Source organism: Somniosus microcephalus, unplaced genomic scaffold (assembly GCF_052327205.1).
Source record: "Somniosus microcephalus isolate GS21.2 unplaced genomic scaffold, FLI_Smic_1.0 unresolved_chr7, whole genome shotgun sequence".
Taxonomy (NCBI): domain Eukaryota; kingdom Metazoa; phylum Chordata; class Chondrichthyes; order Squaliformes; family Somniosidae; genus Somniosus; species Somniosus microcephalus.
Genome location: NW_028225185.1, coordinates 32885808 through 32900728, shown reverse-complemented (window position 1 = coordinate 32900728; position 14921 = coordinate 32885808). Strand labels below are relative to the sequence as shown.

Below are 14921 nucleotides of genomic sequence, written 5' to 3'. Positions count from 1 at the left end.
GTACCGCCCCTCCAACAGTGCGGCGCTCCCTCAGTACCGCCCCTCCGACAGTGCGGCGCTCCCTCAGTACTGCCCCTCCGACAGTGCGGCGCTCCCTCAGTACCGCCCCTCCGACAGTGCGGCGCTCCCTCAGTACTGCCCCTCCAACAGTGCGGCGCTCCCTCAGTACCGCCCCTCCGACAGTGCGGCGCTCCCTCAGTACTGCCCCTCCGACAGTGCGGCGCTCCCTCAGTACCGCCCCTCCGACAGTGCGGCGCTCCCTCAGTACCGCCCCTCCGACAGTGCGGCGCTCCCTCAGTACCGCCCCTCCGACAGTGCGGCGCTCCCTCAGTACCGCCCCTCCGACAGTGCGGCGCTCCCTCAGTACCGCCCCTCCGACAGTGCAGCTCTCCCTCAGTACCGCCCCTCCAACAGTGCGGCGTTCCCTCAGTACCGCCCCTCCAACAGTGCGGCGTTCCCTCAGTACTAGCACTGGGAGCGTCAGCCTAGATATTTGTGCTGAAGTCTCTGGAGTGGGACTCGAGCCCACAGCCTTCTGACTCAGAGAGAAGGGGAGTTAAACAGATAACTTATGAGGAGGTTCTGAAGTTTTGGGGGAAGCCAGGGTTATCGGGAGAGAGTTCCAGAGCACGGGGATGGTGGATAGTGTAGCGGCGAGAGGCACAGTGGGCCAAATCAGACAGGGGGACGCGCAAGTCGCCAGCTGGGATCAGAGGAGTGTGCAGAAGTAGGGAGCAACAACGTCACGGGGAGGGGAAAGTGCCCAGAGAAACTGAATCCCAGCGGTTGAATCCCACTCATTTCTATCATACTGTAATCCCCGCTCATTCCCGCTCACCCAACTCCATGTTACATCGCGATTTTCACCCCCTCAGTCAGTGGCCGCTGTGGTTACTGATCTAGACATCCAGTGGGAATGTTTTCCCTGTCTGCGATGTGGAGTAAAGGGAAGGACTGGTGCGATTAAAGGTTGCTCAGAGGTCGTGGGAGAGTAACGGTTGTTCACAGTGCTTCTGCATTGTCTCTTATCACCCGGGGCGGGAATCCAGATCTCTCTCCCCGCAACAACAACTTGCATTTATATAGCGCCTTTAACGTAGTAAAACGCCACAGGAGCGATTATCAAACAAAATTTGACCGAGCCACACAAGGAGATATTAGGGACAGCTGACCAAAGGCTTAGTCAAAGAGGTCAGTTTTAAAGAGCGTCTTAAAGGAGGAGAGGTTTAGGGAGGAAATTCCAGAGCTCGGGAGCCCTGGCGCGGTCGCCAGTGGTGGAGCGATGGAAATCGGGGGGGGATGCACAAGAGGCCAGAATTGGAGGAGCGCAGAGATCTTGGAGGGTTATAGGAGGTTACAGAGATAGGGAGGGGTTGGGGGGTGGGGGTGTGGGCGAGGGGGCCACGGAGGGATTTGAACAGGAGGATGGAGAATTTTAAAATGGAGGCGTTGCCGGACTGGGGGCCAGTGTAGGTCAGCGAGCACAGGGAGGTGGGGGGGGGGCGGGTGGCGATGGGTGAACGGGACAGCTGCACGCCACGGCGTAGACCAACCCACCGTGAGGTTTCAGTCTGCGATCATTCTCCCTCTCGCTGGGCACGCGCTGACGTGAAATCAGCAGCACAAGACAGACAATCACTGCAGAGTCAACTGCAGAATCGCCGGGTTTCGCAAAGTGCTTTTCCAGTCGGGCGCCCCTCACAAAGCGTTTCCATTGAAGAGTTATCGCCGAACACGTCCACTCAATTACGTGCATGCTATTCCGACAAAAAAAAACCCGGAAATTCCCACAACGTCAGAGGTTGCAGGTGCCTCATTGTACGGGAGTGAGGGCTAGGGGTAGCTCCATTAGCGACACAGGTTAGCAAGGCCATTAAAAAATAGCAAATCAAGCACTTGGGTTTATTTCTAGAGGGATAGAATTGAAACGTAGGGAAGTTGTGCTAAACCTGTATCGAACCTTGGTTAGACCACACTTGGAGTACTGCGTACAGTTCTGGTCGCCATATTATAAAAAGGATATAGGAGAGGGTGCAGAGAAGGATGATCCCAGAAATGCGAGGGTAAACCTATCACGAAAGAATGAACAGGCTGGGTCTCTTTTCTCTTGAAAACAGAAGGCAGAGGAGTGACTGAATAGAGGTTTAAAATTATGAAAAATTTTGACAGAGTGGATACAGAGAGAGTGGTTCCACTTGTGGGGAAGAGCATAACTAGAGGCCATCAATATAAGATAGTCACCAAGAAATCAAATAGGGAACTCAAAAGAAACATCTTTGACCGCACTGTCGGAGGGGCGGTACTGAGGGAGCTCCGCACTGTCGGAGGGGCGGTACTGAGGGAGCGCCGCACTGTCGGAGGGGCGGTACTGAGGGAGCGCCGCACTGTCGGAGGGGCGGTACTGAGGGAGCGCCGCACTGTCGGAGGGGCGGTACTGAGGGAGCGCCGCACTGTCGGAGGGGCGGTACTGAGGGAGCGCCGCACTGTCGGAGGGACGGTACTGAGGGAGCGTCGCACTGTCGGAGGGGCGGTACTGAGGGAGCTCCGCACTGTCGGAGGGGCGGTACTGAGGGAGCGCCGCACTGTCGGAGGGGCGGTACTGAGGGAGCGCCGCACTGTCGGAGGGGCGGTACTGAGGGAGCGCCGCACTGTCGGAGGGGCGGTACTGAGGGAGCGCCGCACTGTCGGAGGGGCGGTACTGAGGGAGCGCCGCACTGTCGGAGGGGCGGTACTGAGGGAGCGTCGCACTGTCGGAGGGGCGGTGCTGAGGGAGCGTCGCACTGTCGGAGGGGCGGTGCTGAGGGAGCGCCGCACTGTCGGAGGGGCGGTACTGAGGGAGCTCCGCACTGTCGGAGGGGCGGTACTGAGGGAGCGCCGCACTGTCGGAGGGGCGGTACTGAGGGAGCGTCGCACTGTCGGAGGGGCGGTGCTGAGGGAGCGTCGCACTGTCGGAGGGGCGGTGCTGAGGGAGCGCCGCACTGTCGGAGGGGCGGTACTGAGGGAGCTCCGCACTGTCGGAGGGGCGGTACTGAGGGAGCGCCGCACTGTCGGAGGGGCGGTACTGAGGGAGCGCCGCACTGTCGGAGGGGCAGTACTGAGGGAGCGCCGCACTGTCGGAGAGGTGGTACTGAGGGAGCGCCACACTGTCGGAGGGGCGGTACTGAGGGAGCGCCGCACTGTCGGAGGGGCGGTACTGAGGGAGCGCCGCACTGTCGGAGAGGCGGTACTGAGGGAGCGCCGCACTGTCGGAGGGGCGGTACTGAGGGAGCGCCGCACTGTCGGAGGGGCGGTACTGAGGGAGCGCCGCACTGTCGGAGGGGCGGTACTGAGGGAGCGCCGCACTGTCGGAGGGGCGGTACTGAGGGAGCGCCGCACTGTCGGAGGGGCGGTACTGAGGGAGCGCCGCACTGTCGGAAGTGCCGTCTTTTGGATGACACGTTATACCGAGGCCCCGTCTGCCCTCCCAGGGCACTATATCGAAGAAGAGCAGGGGGGAGTTCTCCCCGGTGTCCTGGGGCCAATATTTATCCCTCAACCAACATCACTAAAAACAGATGATCTGGTCATTATCAGATTGCTGTTAGTGGGAGCTTGCTGTGCGCAAATTGGCTGCCGCGTTTCCTACATTACAACAGTGACCACACTTCAAAAAAAGTCCTTCATTGGCTGTGAAGCGCTTTGGGACGTCCTGAGGTGGTGAAAGGCGCTGGAGAAATACGAGTCTTTCTTTTTCCTCTCCCTGACCCTTCTGCTACAGTGAATGATCGGCCTCCTTCCTCCGCTGTGAAACGCCTCCGGATCTTTCACTGCATTTACAAGGCTGTGCCAGTAATCGCTGCATGCGCACGCCCTCCGATTGGAGTCGGTGATGCAATGGGACGTCTCACGTCCTGTTAAATTTCACACGTAACGGCATCCTTGTTATTTTTTTTTTAATTCGTTTTTATGGGATGTGGGCGTCGCGGGCAAGGCCCAGCATTTATTGCCCATCCCTAATCGCCCCTTGAGAAGGTGGTGGTGAGCCGCCTTCTTGAACCGCTGCAGTCCGTGTGGTGAAGGTGCTCCCACAGCGCTGTTAGGGAGGGAGTTCCGGGATTTTGACCCAGCGACGATGAAGGAACGGCCGTTTTTTTCCCAGTCGGGATGGTGTGTGTGACTTGGAGGGGAACTTGGAGGTGGTGGTTGATGTAAAGAGACTACTGAGGGCTTGGTTTGAGTATAAAACGAGGCTTTAATCAACTGTTTCATAACCATGAGATTCTAGTTACATCACTAGTTCCTGGTTACAAAAACGTCCTGAGCAAGCTGGGCCCACGCCCGAGTATTGATACTCCTTGGACGGCGCCACCAGCTGGCCGCCCAGTGTTACTTCATGAGTCATTTCTTCATGAATGATAAGATTCAGACAGTGGTGTTCCCACGCGCCTGCTGCCCTTGTCCTTCTAGGTGGAAGAGGTCGCGGGCTTGGGAGGTGCTGCCGAAGAAGCCTTGGCGAGTTGCTGCAGTGCATCTCATAGATGGTCCACACTGCAGCCACGGTGCGCCGGTGGTGGAGGGAGTGAATGTTTAAGGCGGTGGACGGGGTGCCGATCAAGCGGGCTGCTTTGTCCTGGATGGTGTCGAGCTTCTCGAGTGTTGTCGGAGCGGCAACTCATCCAGGCCAAGTGGAGAGCGTATCCCATCACACTCCCGACTTGCGCCTTATTGCTCCAACTAAAATAAATCGCAGCACCGGGGTCGTGCCGGACGGCGCGGGTGTGCGCGCGTGTCCGTCCTTCCACCCCGGGCCTAGCTGTCTGCCGTCGCGAAAAAGACGGGGCCCAGAATTTGAGGAGTGGCGTGCGGTGTTCAAACAAGCGAGGGGAGCGCTGTCAGACATAAGCTCACCACTGCAACCTCTCGCAAGGGTTTGAGAATTGTCGGCCCGCTAACTTTTGACGCTGAAATAACCTTGTGTTTTGCTTTTCTCCTTCTTGCCTGCCTTCTGTGGATCTGCAGATAAACTGCAAGAAGAATGTAAGTGGCTGCCATTTCCTCCCTTTGCTGTGTGCGTCCATTACCTGTTCTCCTCCTACCTCGGGAACCGGAACTGCCGGGCTCCCTGCTTACCCCCTGACTCTGCCTCCGATTCATGCTGGTGACGTTCTCCCCAGCCCCCTGCTGGTGACGCTCCCCCGCAAGGCCCCTGCTGGTGTCGAGGGGGCTGAATGGGTTTATCTGCTCCTTCCCCCGGACGCTGCATCTCCTGCGGCCCGAAGAGCGCCCGAAAAGACGGAGCCCGGCGTCACCAGCTGAGAGGATCAGCGCCTCCCTCCATTACCACCTCGCCCCACAGTCGCTGCTCTCAGTGTCACGGTCTGCTCTGAGCCAGACCCTGGAGCCCTCCCTCCCTCTCGGCCTCCATAGAAACATAGAAGATAGGAGCAGGAGTCGGCCATTCGGCCCCTCGAGCCTGCTCCGCCATTCAATGTGATCATGGCTGATCATCCAAATTCAGTACCCTGTCCCTGCTTTCTCCCCATATCCCTTGATCCCTTTAGCCTTAAGAAATATATCTAACTCCTTGTTGAATATATTTAATGTATTGGCCTCCACTGCCCTGTGTGGTAGAGAATTCCACAGGTTCACCACTCTCTGGGTGAAGAAATTCCTCCTCATCTCTGTCCTAAATGGCTTACCCCTTATCCTTAGACTGTGACCCCTGGTTCTGGACTCCCCCGCCATCGGGAACATCCTTCCTGCATCTAGTCTGTCTAGTCCTGTTAGAATTTTATAAGTTTCAATGAGATCCCCTCTCATTTTTCTAAACTCCAGCGAGTACAAGCCCAATCGACCCAATCTCTCCTCATACGTCATTCCTGCCATCCCAGGTATCAGTCTGGTGAATCTTCGCTGCACTCCCTCCATGGCTAGAACGTCCTTCCTCAGATAAGGCGACCAAAACTGCACACAATACTCAAGGTGTGGTCTTACCAAGGCCCCTGTACAACTGCAGCAAGACATCCTTGCTCCTGTACTCGAATCCCCTCTGACTAGTGGGGTACCGCAGGGATCGGTGCTAGGACCCCAGCTATTCACAATATATATAAATGATCTAGACGGGGGAACTAGATGTAATATCTCCAAGTTTGCAGATGACACAAAGCTGGGTGGGCGTGTGTGCTGTGAGGAGGATGCAGAGAAACTCCAGTATGATTTTGACAGGTTGGGTGATTGGGCAGATGCAGTATAACGTGGATAAATGCGAGGTTATCCACTTTGGTGGCAAAAACAGGAAGGCAGATTATTATCTGAACGGCAATAGATTGGGAAAAGGGGAAGTGCAACGAGACCTGGGTGTCCTTGTGCACCAGTCACTGAAGGTAAGCATGCAGGTGCAGCAGGCGGTTAAGAAGGCAAATGGTATGTTGGCCTTCGTAGTGAGAGGATTCGAGTACAGGAGCAAGGATGTCTTACTACAGTTGTACAGGGCCTTGGTGAGACCACACCTTGAGTAGTGTGTGCAGTTTTGGTCTCCTTACCTAAGAAAGGATATACTTGCCGTAGAGGGAGTGCAGCGAAGGTTCACCAGACTGATTCCTGGGATGGCAGGACTGTCGTATGAGGAGAGATTGGGTCGACTAGGCCTGTATTCACTAGAGTTTAGAAGAATGAGAGGGGATCTCATTGAAACGTATAAAATTCTGACCGGGCTAGACAGACTGGATGCAGGGAGGATGTTTCCCCTGGCTGGGGGGGTCTAGAACCAGGGGCTACAGTCTCAGGATACGGGGTAGGACATTTAGGACTGAGATGAGGAGAAATGTCTTCACTCAGAGGTTGGTGAACCTGTGGAATTCTCGACCACAGAAGGCTGTGGAGGCCAAGTCACTGAATCTATTTAAGAAGGAGATAGATAGATTTCTAGACTCAAAAGGCCTCAAGGGGGTATGGGGAGAGAGCGGGAATGTGGTATTGAGATAGAGGATCAGCCATGATCATATTGAATGGCGGAGCAGGCTCGAAGGGCCGAAGGGCCGACTCCTGCTCCTATTTTTCCATGTTTCTGTGTGTCCTCTGGTTACCAACCCTCCTGCCACTGGAAACGGTTTCTCCCTCTCTGCTCTTATCGAAACCCCAAGTGACGGTAGTACAGCGGTACTCGTACTTGCGGGCAGCCTGCCCTTCATCCGTGCTCTTGGCTGCCCGCCTGCTCCCTGTTGCTCCGGAACGCTGACCGAACTGGGATTCGATGCCGTTCCTTCGCCTGCTGCGGCTAGTTTGTCTTCACTTTGTCTTCATTATCTAACTCAGTGAGCCAGTTTCTGTAAATCGGGCTGAGAGGTGCTGGAAATGTGCCGGTTAATGTTTTGGATGGAGCCCACCATCGGACCCCTGTCCTGTTTCCCTTTCAGATTCCCAGCGCGGGTCGGTTTGAGCGTTCTATCTCAGGCCTCTGATTTTTATGTTTCCGCAGCCGGTACCTGTGCAAAGCTGGGAGCTCCCGGTGGAGAAGCTCAGGGAGTCTGTGTCTGCTGTCTGGGTGAGAGCAGACGGAGGGTACGGGTGTCTGTGTCTGCTGTCTGGGTGAGAGCAGACGGCAGGTATGGGTGTCTTGTCTGCAGTCTGGGTGAGAACAGACGGAGGATATCGAGGTCTGTGTCAACTGTCTGGGTGAGGGCAGGGTCAGACGGAAGGTATCGGTGTCTATGTCTGCTGTCTGGGTGAGGGGAGACGGAGGGTGTTAGTGTCTGTGTCTGCAGTCTGGGTGCGAACAGGTGGAGGATACGTGTGTCTGTCTGCAGTCTGGGTGAGAACAGGTGGAGGATACGGGTGTCTGTCTGCAGTCTGGGTGAGAACAGACGGAGGATATCGGGGTCTGTGTCTGCTGTCTGGGTGAGAGCAGACGGAGGACATTGGTGTCTTGTCTGCAGTCTAGGCAAGGGCAGATGGAGGGTATGGGTGTCTGTGTCTGCTGTCTGGGTAAGAACAGATGGAGGATATTGGGGTCTGTGTCTGCTGTCTGGGTAAGGGCAGACAGAGGGTGTCGGTGTCTGCTGTCTGGGTGCGAGCAGACGGCGGGTATGGATGTCTGTCTGCTGTCTGGGTGCGGGCAGACGGAGTATATCGGTGTCTGTCTGCTGTCTGGGCAAGAACAGACGGAGGATATCGGTGTCTGTGTCTGCTGTCTGGGTGAGAGCAGACGGAAGATATCAGTGCCTGTGTCTGCAGTCTGGGCGAGGGCAGACGGAGGATATCAGGGTCTGAGTCTGCAGTCTGGGTGAGGGCAGACGGAGGTGCTGGGTGTCTGTGCCCCTGTCTGGGTGCGGGCAGACGGAGGTGCTGGGTGTCTGTGCCCCTGTCTGGGTGAGGGCAGACAGAGGTGCTGGGTGTCTGTGCCCCTGTCTGGGTGTCTGTGCCCCTGTCTGGGTGTCTGTGCCCCTGTCTGGGTGTCTGTGCCCCTGTCTGGGTGCGGTCAGACGGAGGTGCTGGGTGTCTGTGCCCCTGTCTGGGTGCGGGCAGATGGAGGTGCTGGGTGTCTGTGCCCCTGTCTGGGTGTCTGTGCCCCTGTCTGGGTGTCTGTGCCCCTGTCTGGGTGCGGGCAGACGGAGCTCCTGGGTGTCTGTGCCCCTGTCTGGGTGTCTGGGCCCCTGTCTGGGTGTCTGTGCCCCTGTCTGGGTGCGGTCAGACGGAGCTCCTGGGTGTCTGTGCCCCTGTCTGGGTGCGGGCAGACGGAGGTGCTGGGTGTCTGTGCCCCTGTCTGGGTGAGGGCAGACGGAGGTGCTGGGTGTCTGTGCCCCTGTCTGGGTGTCTGTGCCTCTCTCTGGGTGCGGTCAGACGGAGGTGCTGGGTGTCTGTGCCCCTGTCTGGGTGTCTGTGCCCCTGTCTGGGTGCGGTCAGACGGAGGTGCTGGGTGTCTGTGCCCCTGTCTGGGTGCGGGCAGACGGAGGTGCTGGGTGTCTGTGCCCCTGTCTGGGTGTCTGTGCCCCTGTCTGGGTGAGGGCAGACGGAGCTCCTGGGTGTCTGTGCCCCTGTCTGGGTGAGGTCAGACAGAGGTGCTGGGTGTCTGTGCCCCTGTCTGGGTGAGGGCAGACGGAGCTGCTGGGTGTCTGTGCGCCTGTCTGGGTGCGGGCAGACGGAGGTGCTGGGTGTCTGTGCCCCTGTCTGGGTGTCTGTGCCCCTGTCTGGGTGAGGGCAGACGGAGGTGCTGGGTGTCTGTGCCCCTGTCTGGGTGCGGGCAGACGGAGGTGCTGGGTGTCTGTGCCCCTGTCTGGGTGAGGGCAGACGGAGGTGCTGGGTGTCTGTGCCCCTGTCTGGGTGCGGGCAGGGTAGCCCCGGAGGAGATGCCAAGCTGGCGTGGTCTGGTCCAGTGGATGTGAAATTTGACGGTTTGCAGACTGTGTGTCGATGTTCGCAGCTGCTGCTGCTTTGGAGGGAAGGCCTTGTCTACAAAAGCTCACATTACTCCACTGTCAAAGACTGGAGGGACCTGCCCAGCTGTAGATAAACTGCGTGAGAGTGCCTGTGTAATGTTGACACTGGGATACAGGAGAGATGGAGAGATTCAATTACTGCAGCTTCACCTGAATGAAGTCCTCCTGGGATCCTATCCACACCTCCGCTATGAATTCCTTCGCAAAGAATGCGGCATTCTGTCGTACCCGGCCTCGCTGTGAATCCTCACCCAGCAGCAGCGCAGTCTCCCGTTCCACGGCATTCACCGTGCAGCCCTGTCAAACCAGGCAACCCACAGCCTCGGCCCTTCCCCTGGTGTCCCTGCACCGTGGGGCCTCGGCCCTTCCCCCGGTGTCCCTGCACCGTGGGGCCTCGGCCCTTCCCCCGGTGTCCCTGCACCGTGGGGCCTCGGCCCTTCCCCTGGTGTCCCTGCACCGTGGGGCCTCGGCCCTTCCCCCGGTGTCCCCTGCACCGTGGGGCCTCGGCCCTTCCCCTGGTGTCCCTGCACCGTGGGGCCTCGGCCCTTCCCCTGGTGTCCCTGCACCGTGGGGCCTCGGCCCTTCCCCTGGTGTCCCTGCACCGTGGGGCCTCGGCCCTTCCCCTGGTGTCCTGCACCGTGGGGCCTCGGCCCTTCCCCTGGTGTTCCTGCACCGTGGGGCCTCGGCCCTTCCCCTGGTGTTCCTGCACCGTGGGGCCTCGGCCCTTCCCCTGGTGTCCCCGCACCGTGGGGCCTCGGCCCTTCCCCTGGTGTCCCTGCACCGTGGGGCCTCGGCCCTTCCCCTGGTGTCCTGCACCGTGGGGCCTCGGCCCTTCCCCTGGTGTCCCTGCACCGCGGGGCCTCGGCCCTTCCCCTGGTGTCCTGCACCATGGGGCCTCGGCCCTTCCCCTGATGTCCTGCACCGTGGAGCCTCGGCCCTTCCCCTGGTGTCCCTGCACCGTGGGGCCTCGGCCCTTCCCCTGGTGTCCCTGCACCGTGGGGCCTGGGCCCTTCCCCTGGTGTCCTGCACCGTGGGGCCTCGGCCCTTCCCCTGGTGTCCTGCACCGTGGGACTGGGCCCTTCCCCTGGTGTCCCTGCACCGTGGGGCCTCGGCCCTTCCCCTGGTGTCCCTGCACCGTGGGGCCTCGGCCCTTCCCCTGGCGTCTCTGCACCGTGGGACTGGGCCCTTCCCCTGGTGTCCCTGCACCGTGGGGCCTCGGCCCTTCCCCTGGTTTTCTTTCGCACTCATACGAATGGCTCTTATCTTCGATATCAAACCTGTGCTACTAAATTCTGGAACTCACGGAGTCATTTATTTTCTTTCCTCTTGTAGTGAAGAAGCCGCCGACGATAACAGAGCAAATGCCTGAGAACTACACTGTCTTTCCTAATGACGATATCGTACTCAAGTGTGAAGCAACAGGTGATCCTGAACCCAAGTAAGTACCAGCGAGGGACGTGGGATTGGTGTGTGTAGTGTCTACACTGGTACAGGGCCTGGGACAGGTACATTCACTCCCTCCACCACCGGCGCACCGTGGCTGCAGTGTGGACCATCTACAAGATGCACTGCAGCAACCCGCCAAGGCTTCTTCGGCAGCACCTCCCAAACCCGCGACCTCCTCCACCTAGAAGGACAAGGGCAGCAGGCGCACGGGAACACCGCCACCTCCAGGTTCCCCTCCGAGTCACACACACCATCCCGACTTGGAAATATATCGGCCGTTCCTTCATCGTCGCTGGGTCAAAATCCTGGAACTCCCTCCCTAACAGCGCTGTGGGAGCACCTTCACCACACGGGACTGCAGCGGTTCAAGAAGGCGGCTCACCACCACCTTCTCGAGGGCGATTAGGGGATGGGCAATAAATGCTGGGCCTCGCCAGCGACGCCCACATCCCAGGAACGAATAATTAAAAAAAAAAATCCCACGTCATATCTACACTGGGACAGAGCCTGGGACAGGTACATGTGATAGCTGAAATAAAAACAGAAAATGCTGGAAATACCCAGCAGGTCAGGGCAGCATCTGTGGAGAGAGAAACAGAGTTAACGTTTCAGGTCGATGACCCTTCGTCAGAACTGGAAAAAGCTGGAGATGGAAGAGGTTTTTAAGCAAGTGTCGGGGCTGGGAGAGGGGGGAGGAAAGAACAAAAGCGAAGGTCTGTGATAGGATGGAAGGCGGGAGAGATTAAGAGACATTAAGAGATGGTGCGAGGCAAAAGGAGATGGTAATGGGACAAGTTAAGAAACAAAAGATGGCTCTAGATGAGGTGTAAATGGCGGTGGCAGAATGATCGACAGCGGCCATGTGAGAGAGAGAGCGAAGAAAAATGGAAAAAAAAAAGATAGGGGCCGAGGTTATGGTCTGAAATTGTTAAACTCGATGTCGAGTCCAGAAGGCTGTAAGGTGCCCAATCGAAAGATGAGGTGCTGTTCCTCGAGCTCACGTTGTGCTTGGGGATGACGTATGAGGAGAGATTGGGTCGATTAGGCTTGTACTCGCTGGAGTTTAGAGGAAGGAGAGGGGATCTCATTGAAACGTATAAAATTCTAACAGGACTGGACAGACTAGATGCAGGAAGGATGTTCCCGATGGCCGGGGAGTCCAGAACCAGGGGTCACAGTCTAAGGATAAGGGGTAAGCCATTTAGGACAGAGATGAGGAGGAATTTCTTCACCCAGAGAATGGTGAACCTGTGGAATTCTCTGCCACAGAAGGCAGTGGAGGCCAGTTCATTAAATATATTCAAGAAGGAGTTAGGTATATTTCTTAAGGCTAAAGGGATCAAGGGATATGGGGAGAAGGCAGGGACAGGGGACTGAATTTGGATGATCAGCCATGATCTCATTGAATGGCGGAGCAGGCTCGAGGGGCCGAATGGCCGGCTCCTGCTCCTATCTTCGATGTTTCATTGGAGCAGTGTAAGAGGCCGAGGATGGTGAGGTCTGAGTGGGAATGGAGCGGAGAATTAAAGTGACAGGCGACCGGAAGCTCGGGGTCCCCCTTACGGACTGAACGGAGGTGTTCGGCAAAGCGGTCACCCAATCTGCGTTTGGTCTCCCCAATGTAGAGGAGGCCGCATCGTGAGCAGCGAATACAGTGTACTAGATTGCAAGAAGTACAAGTAAATCGCTGTTTCACCTGGAAGGGGTGTTTGGGGCCCTGGACAGTGGGAAGGGAGGAGGTAAAAGGGCAGGTGTTGCATCTCCTGCGCTTGCACGGGAAGGTGCGTGTACGTGTGATATCTACTCTGGGACTGGGACAATGCCTGTAGCTAACCTGGGAGTGCTTCCCACTGTCACTGCACACAACCGACTAACCCTCAAGGGTATCGGCACGGTCACCTTGAACAGCCGAGCGCGTCAGCAATAAAAACCTGCAGACTGAGGTTAAGGGCTGGCTCTGTCGAAAGCTGCTCGTTTTCACAGTGCTTACCCGAGGATTCGCTGACAGGAAAGGGATCGGCGAGGGGGCAAGACAATAAATCGCCGCTCCCAGACAATCGCAGGCTCCACACAAAGGGAGGCCATCCATCCTCGATCTGTCAACACTGTGGCCCGTCTCCTCGCTTCCACTCGTTAACCGCCTCGGTAAATGTGATGAGATAATCACACTAATGCAGGCCGAGTCAGCCCGCAGTTGAATTATGGCCGCGCGGTTCAAGGCTGCCGCATTAAAGTAATTATCCCCTCAAATGAGCCCGGCCACACCACTCAAACCCACTTGAACTAATTCAAAGCACTTCCCCTGAAATAGTGGTGGTTTAACAAGTCTACTCGTCAAGGCGCCATCTGCTGCTTCAGTGAGCTTTACGAGCCTGATGCGACGATGGACGTAGAGTCAACACAGGGTACTGAGCCATGAAGGTCCGCTCACTTCCAGGTTACGTGGCTGATGAGGCAGTCTCCCTAGAAGAGCGCTGGTGTTACCGAGTGGGCCTCACAGTGAACGTGTGGTTCCCCCTCCCCTGTCAGTGATCACGCACACGCTAGTAGACACACACGATTGAAAATCGAGGCTTACACTCCCAGTGCAGTACTGAGGGAGCGTCGCGCTGTCAGAGGGGCAGTACTGAGGGAGCGTCGCACTGTCGGAGGGGCAGTACTGAGGGAACGCTGCACTGTCGGAGGGGCAGTACTGAGGGAGCACCGCACTGTCAGAGGGGCAGTACTGAGGGAGCGCCGCACTGTCGGAGGGGCAGTACTGAGGGAGCGCCGCACTGTCGGAGGGGCAGTACTGAGGGAGCGCCGCACTGTCGGAGGGGCAGTACTGAGGGAGCGCCGCACTGTCGGAGGGGCAGTACTGAGGGAGCGCCGCACTGTCGGAGGGGCGGTACTGAGGGAGCGCCGCACTGTCGGAGGGGCAGTACTGAGGGAGCGCCGCACTGTCGGAGGGGCGGTACTGAGGGAGCGCCGCACTGTCGGAGGGGCTGTACTGAGGGAGCGCCGCACTGTCGGAGGGGCGGTACTGAGGGAGCGCCGCACTGTCGGAGGGGCGGTACTGAGGGAGCGCCGCACTGTCGGAGGGGCGGTACTGAGGGAGCGCCGCACTGTCGGAGGGGCGGTACTGAGGGAGCGCCGCACTGTCGGAGGGGCGGTACTGAGGGAGCGCCGCACTGTCGGAGGGGCGGTACTGAGGGAGCGCCGCACTGTCGGAGGGGCGGTACTGAGGGAGCGCCGCACTGTCAGAGGGGCGGTACTGAGGGAGCGCCGCACTGTCGGAGGGGCGGTACTGAGGGAGCGCCGCACTGTCGGAGGGGCGGTACTGAGGGAGCGCCGCACTGTTGGAGCGGCGGTGTTTTAGTGATGTTGCTTGGTATTTGCGCCCGGCAGAGTCTTGGCCGCGGAGAGTCAGATTCCATTCTGCTTTTCCTGCAGGTTCCGCTGGACTAAAAATGGGACGTTATACGATCCGGCGATGGATGCCCGGGCCACGATGAACAAGACCTCGGGCACCATCGTCATCTCGACCACCGGCAACGGCATTTCCATCAGGAGCTACCGGGGAACGTACCGCTGCTACGCCAGCAACGACGGCGGCACCGCGATCTCCTCCAACACTAACCTCAAAGCAGAAGGTGAATCCCAGGGGGCCAGCTACAGCACGGGTTACATACAGAGTAAAGCTCCCTCTACACTGTCCCATCAAACACTCCCAGGGCAGGTACAGCCCGGGTTAGATACAGAGTAAAGCTCCCTCTACACTGTCCCCATCAAACACTCCCAGGGCAGGTACAGCACGGGTTAGATACAGAGTAAAGCTCCCTCTACACTGTCCCATCAAACACTCCCAGGGCAGGTATAGCTCGGGTTAGATACAGAGTAAAGCTCCCTCTACACTGTCCCCATCAAACACTCCCAGGGCAGGTACAGCACGGGTTAGATACAGAGTAAAGCTCCCGCTACACTGTCCCCATCAAACACTCCCAGGGCAGGTACAGCACGGGTTAGATACAGAGTAAAGCTCCCTCTACACTGTGCCCATCAAACACTCCCAGGGCAGGTACA

The 14921-nt window shown here is 58.0% G+C and overlaps 1 protein-coding gene across 1 annotated transcript in view; it reads left to right on the top strand.

Annotated features, from left to right (window-relative positions):
• The window catches only part of LOC147086755 (contactin-5-like), a 380876-nt gene that overhangs the window by 192553 nt on the left and 173402 nt on the right, over window positions 1-14921 (top strand). The window contains exons 3-5 of the mRNA XM_085978315.1: window positions 4999-5016; window positions 10746-10851; window positions 14292-14491. Of these exons, the coding sequence (XP_085834441.1) occupies window positions 4999-5016; window positions 10746-10851; window positions 14292-14491 (324 nt within the window). The remainder of the gene's footprint in view (window positions 1-4998; window positions 5017-10745; window positions 10852-14291; window positions 14492-14921) is intronic.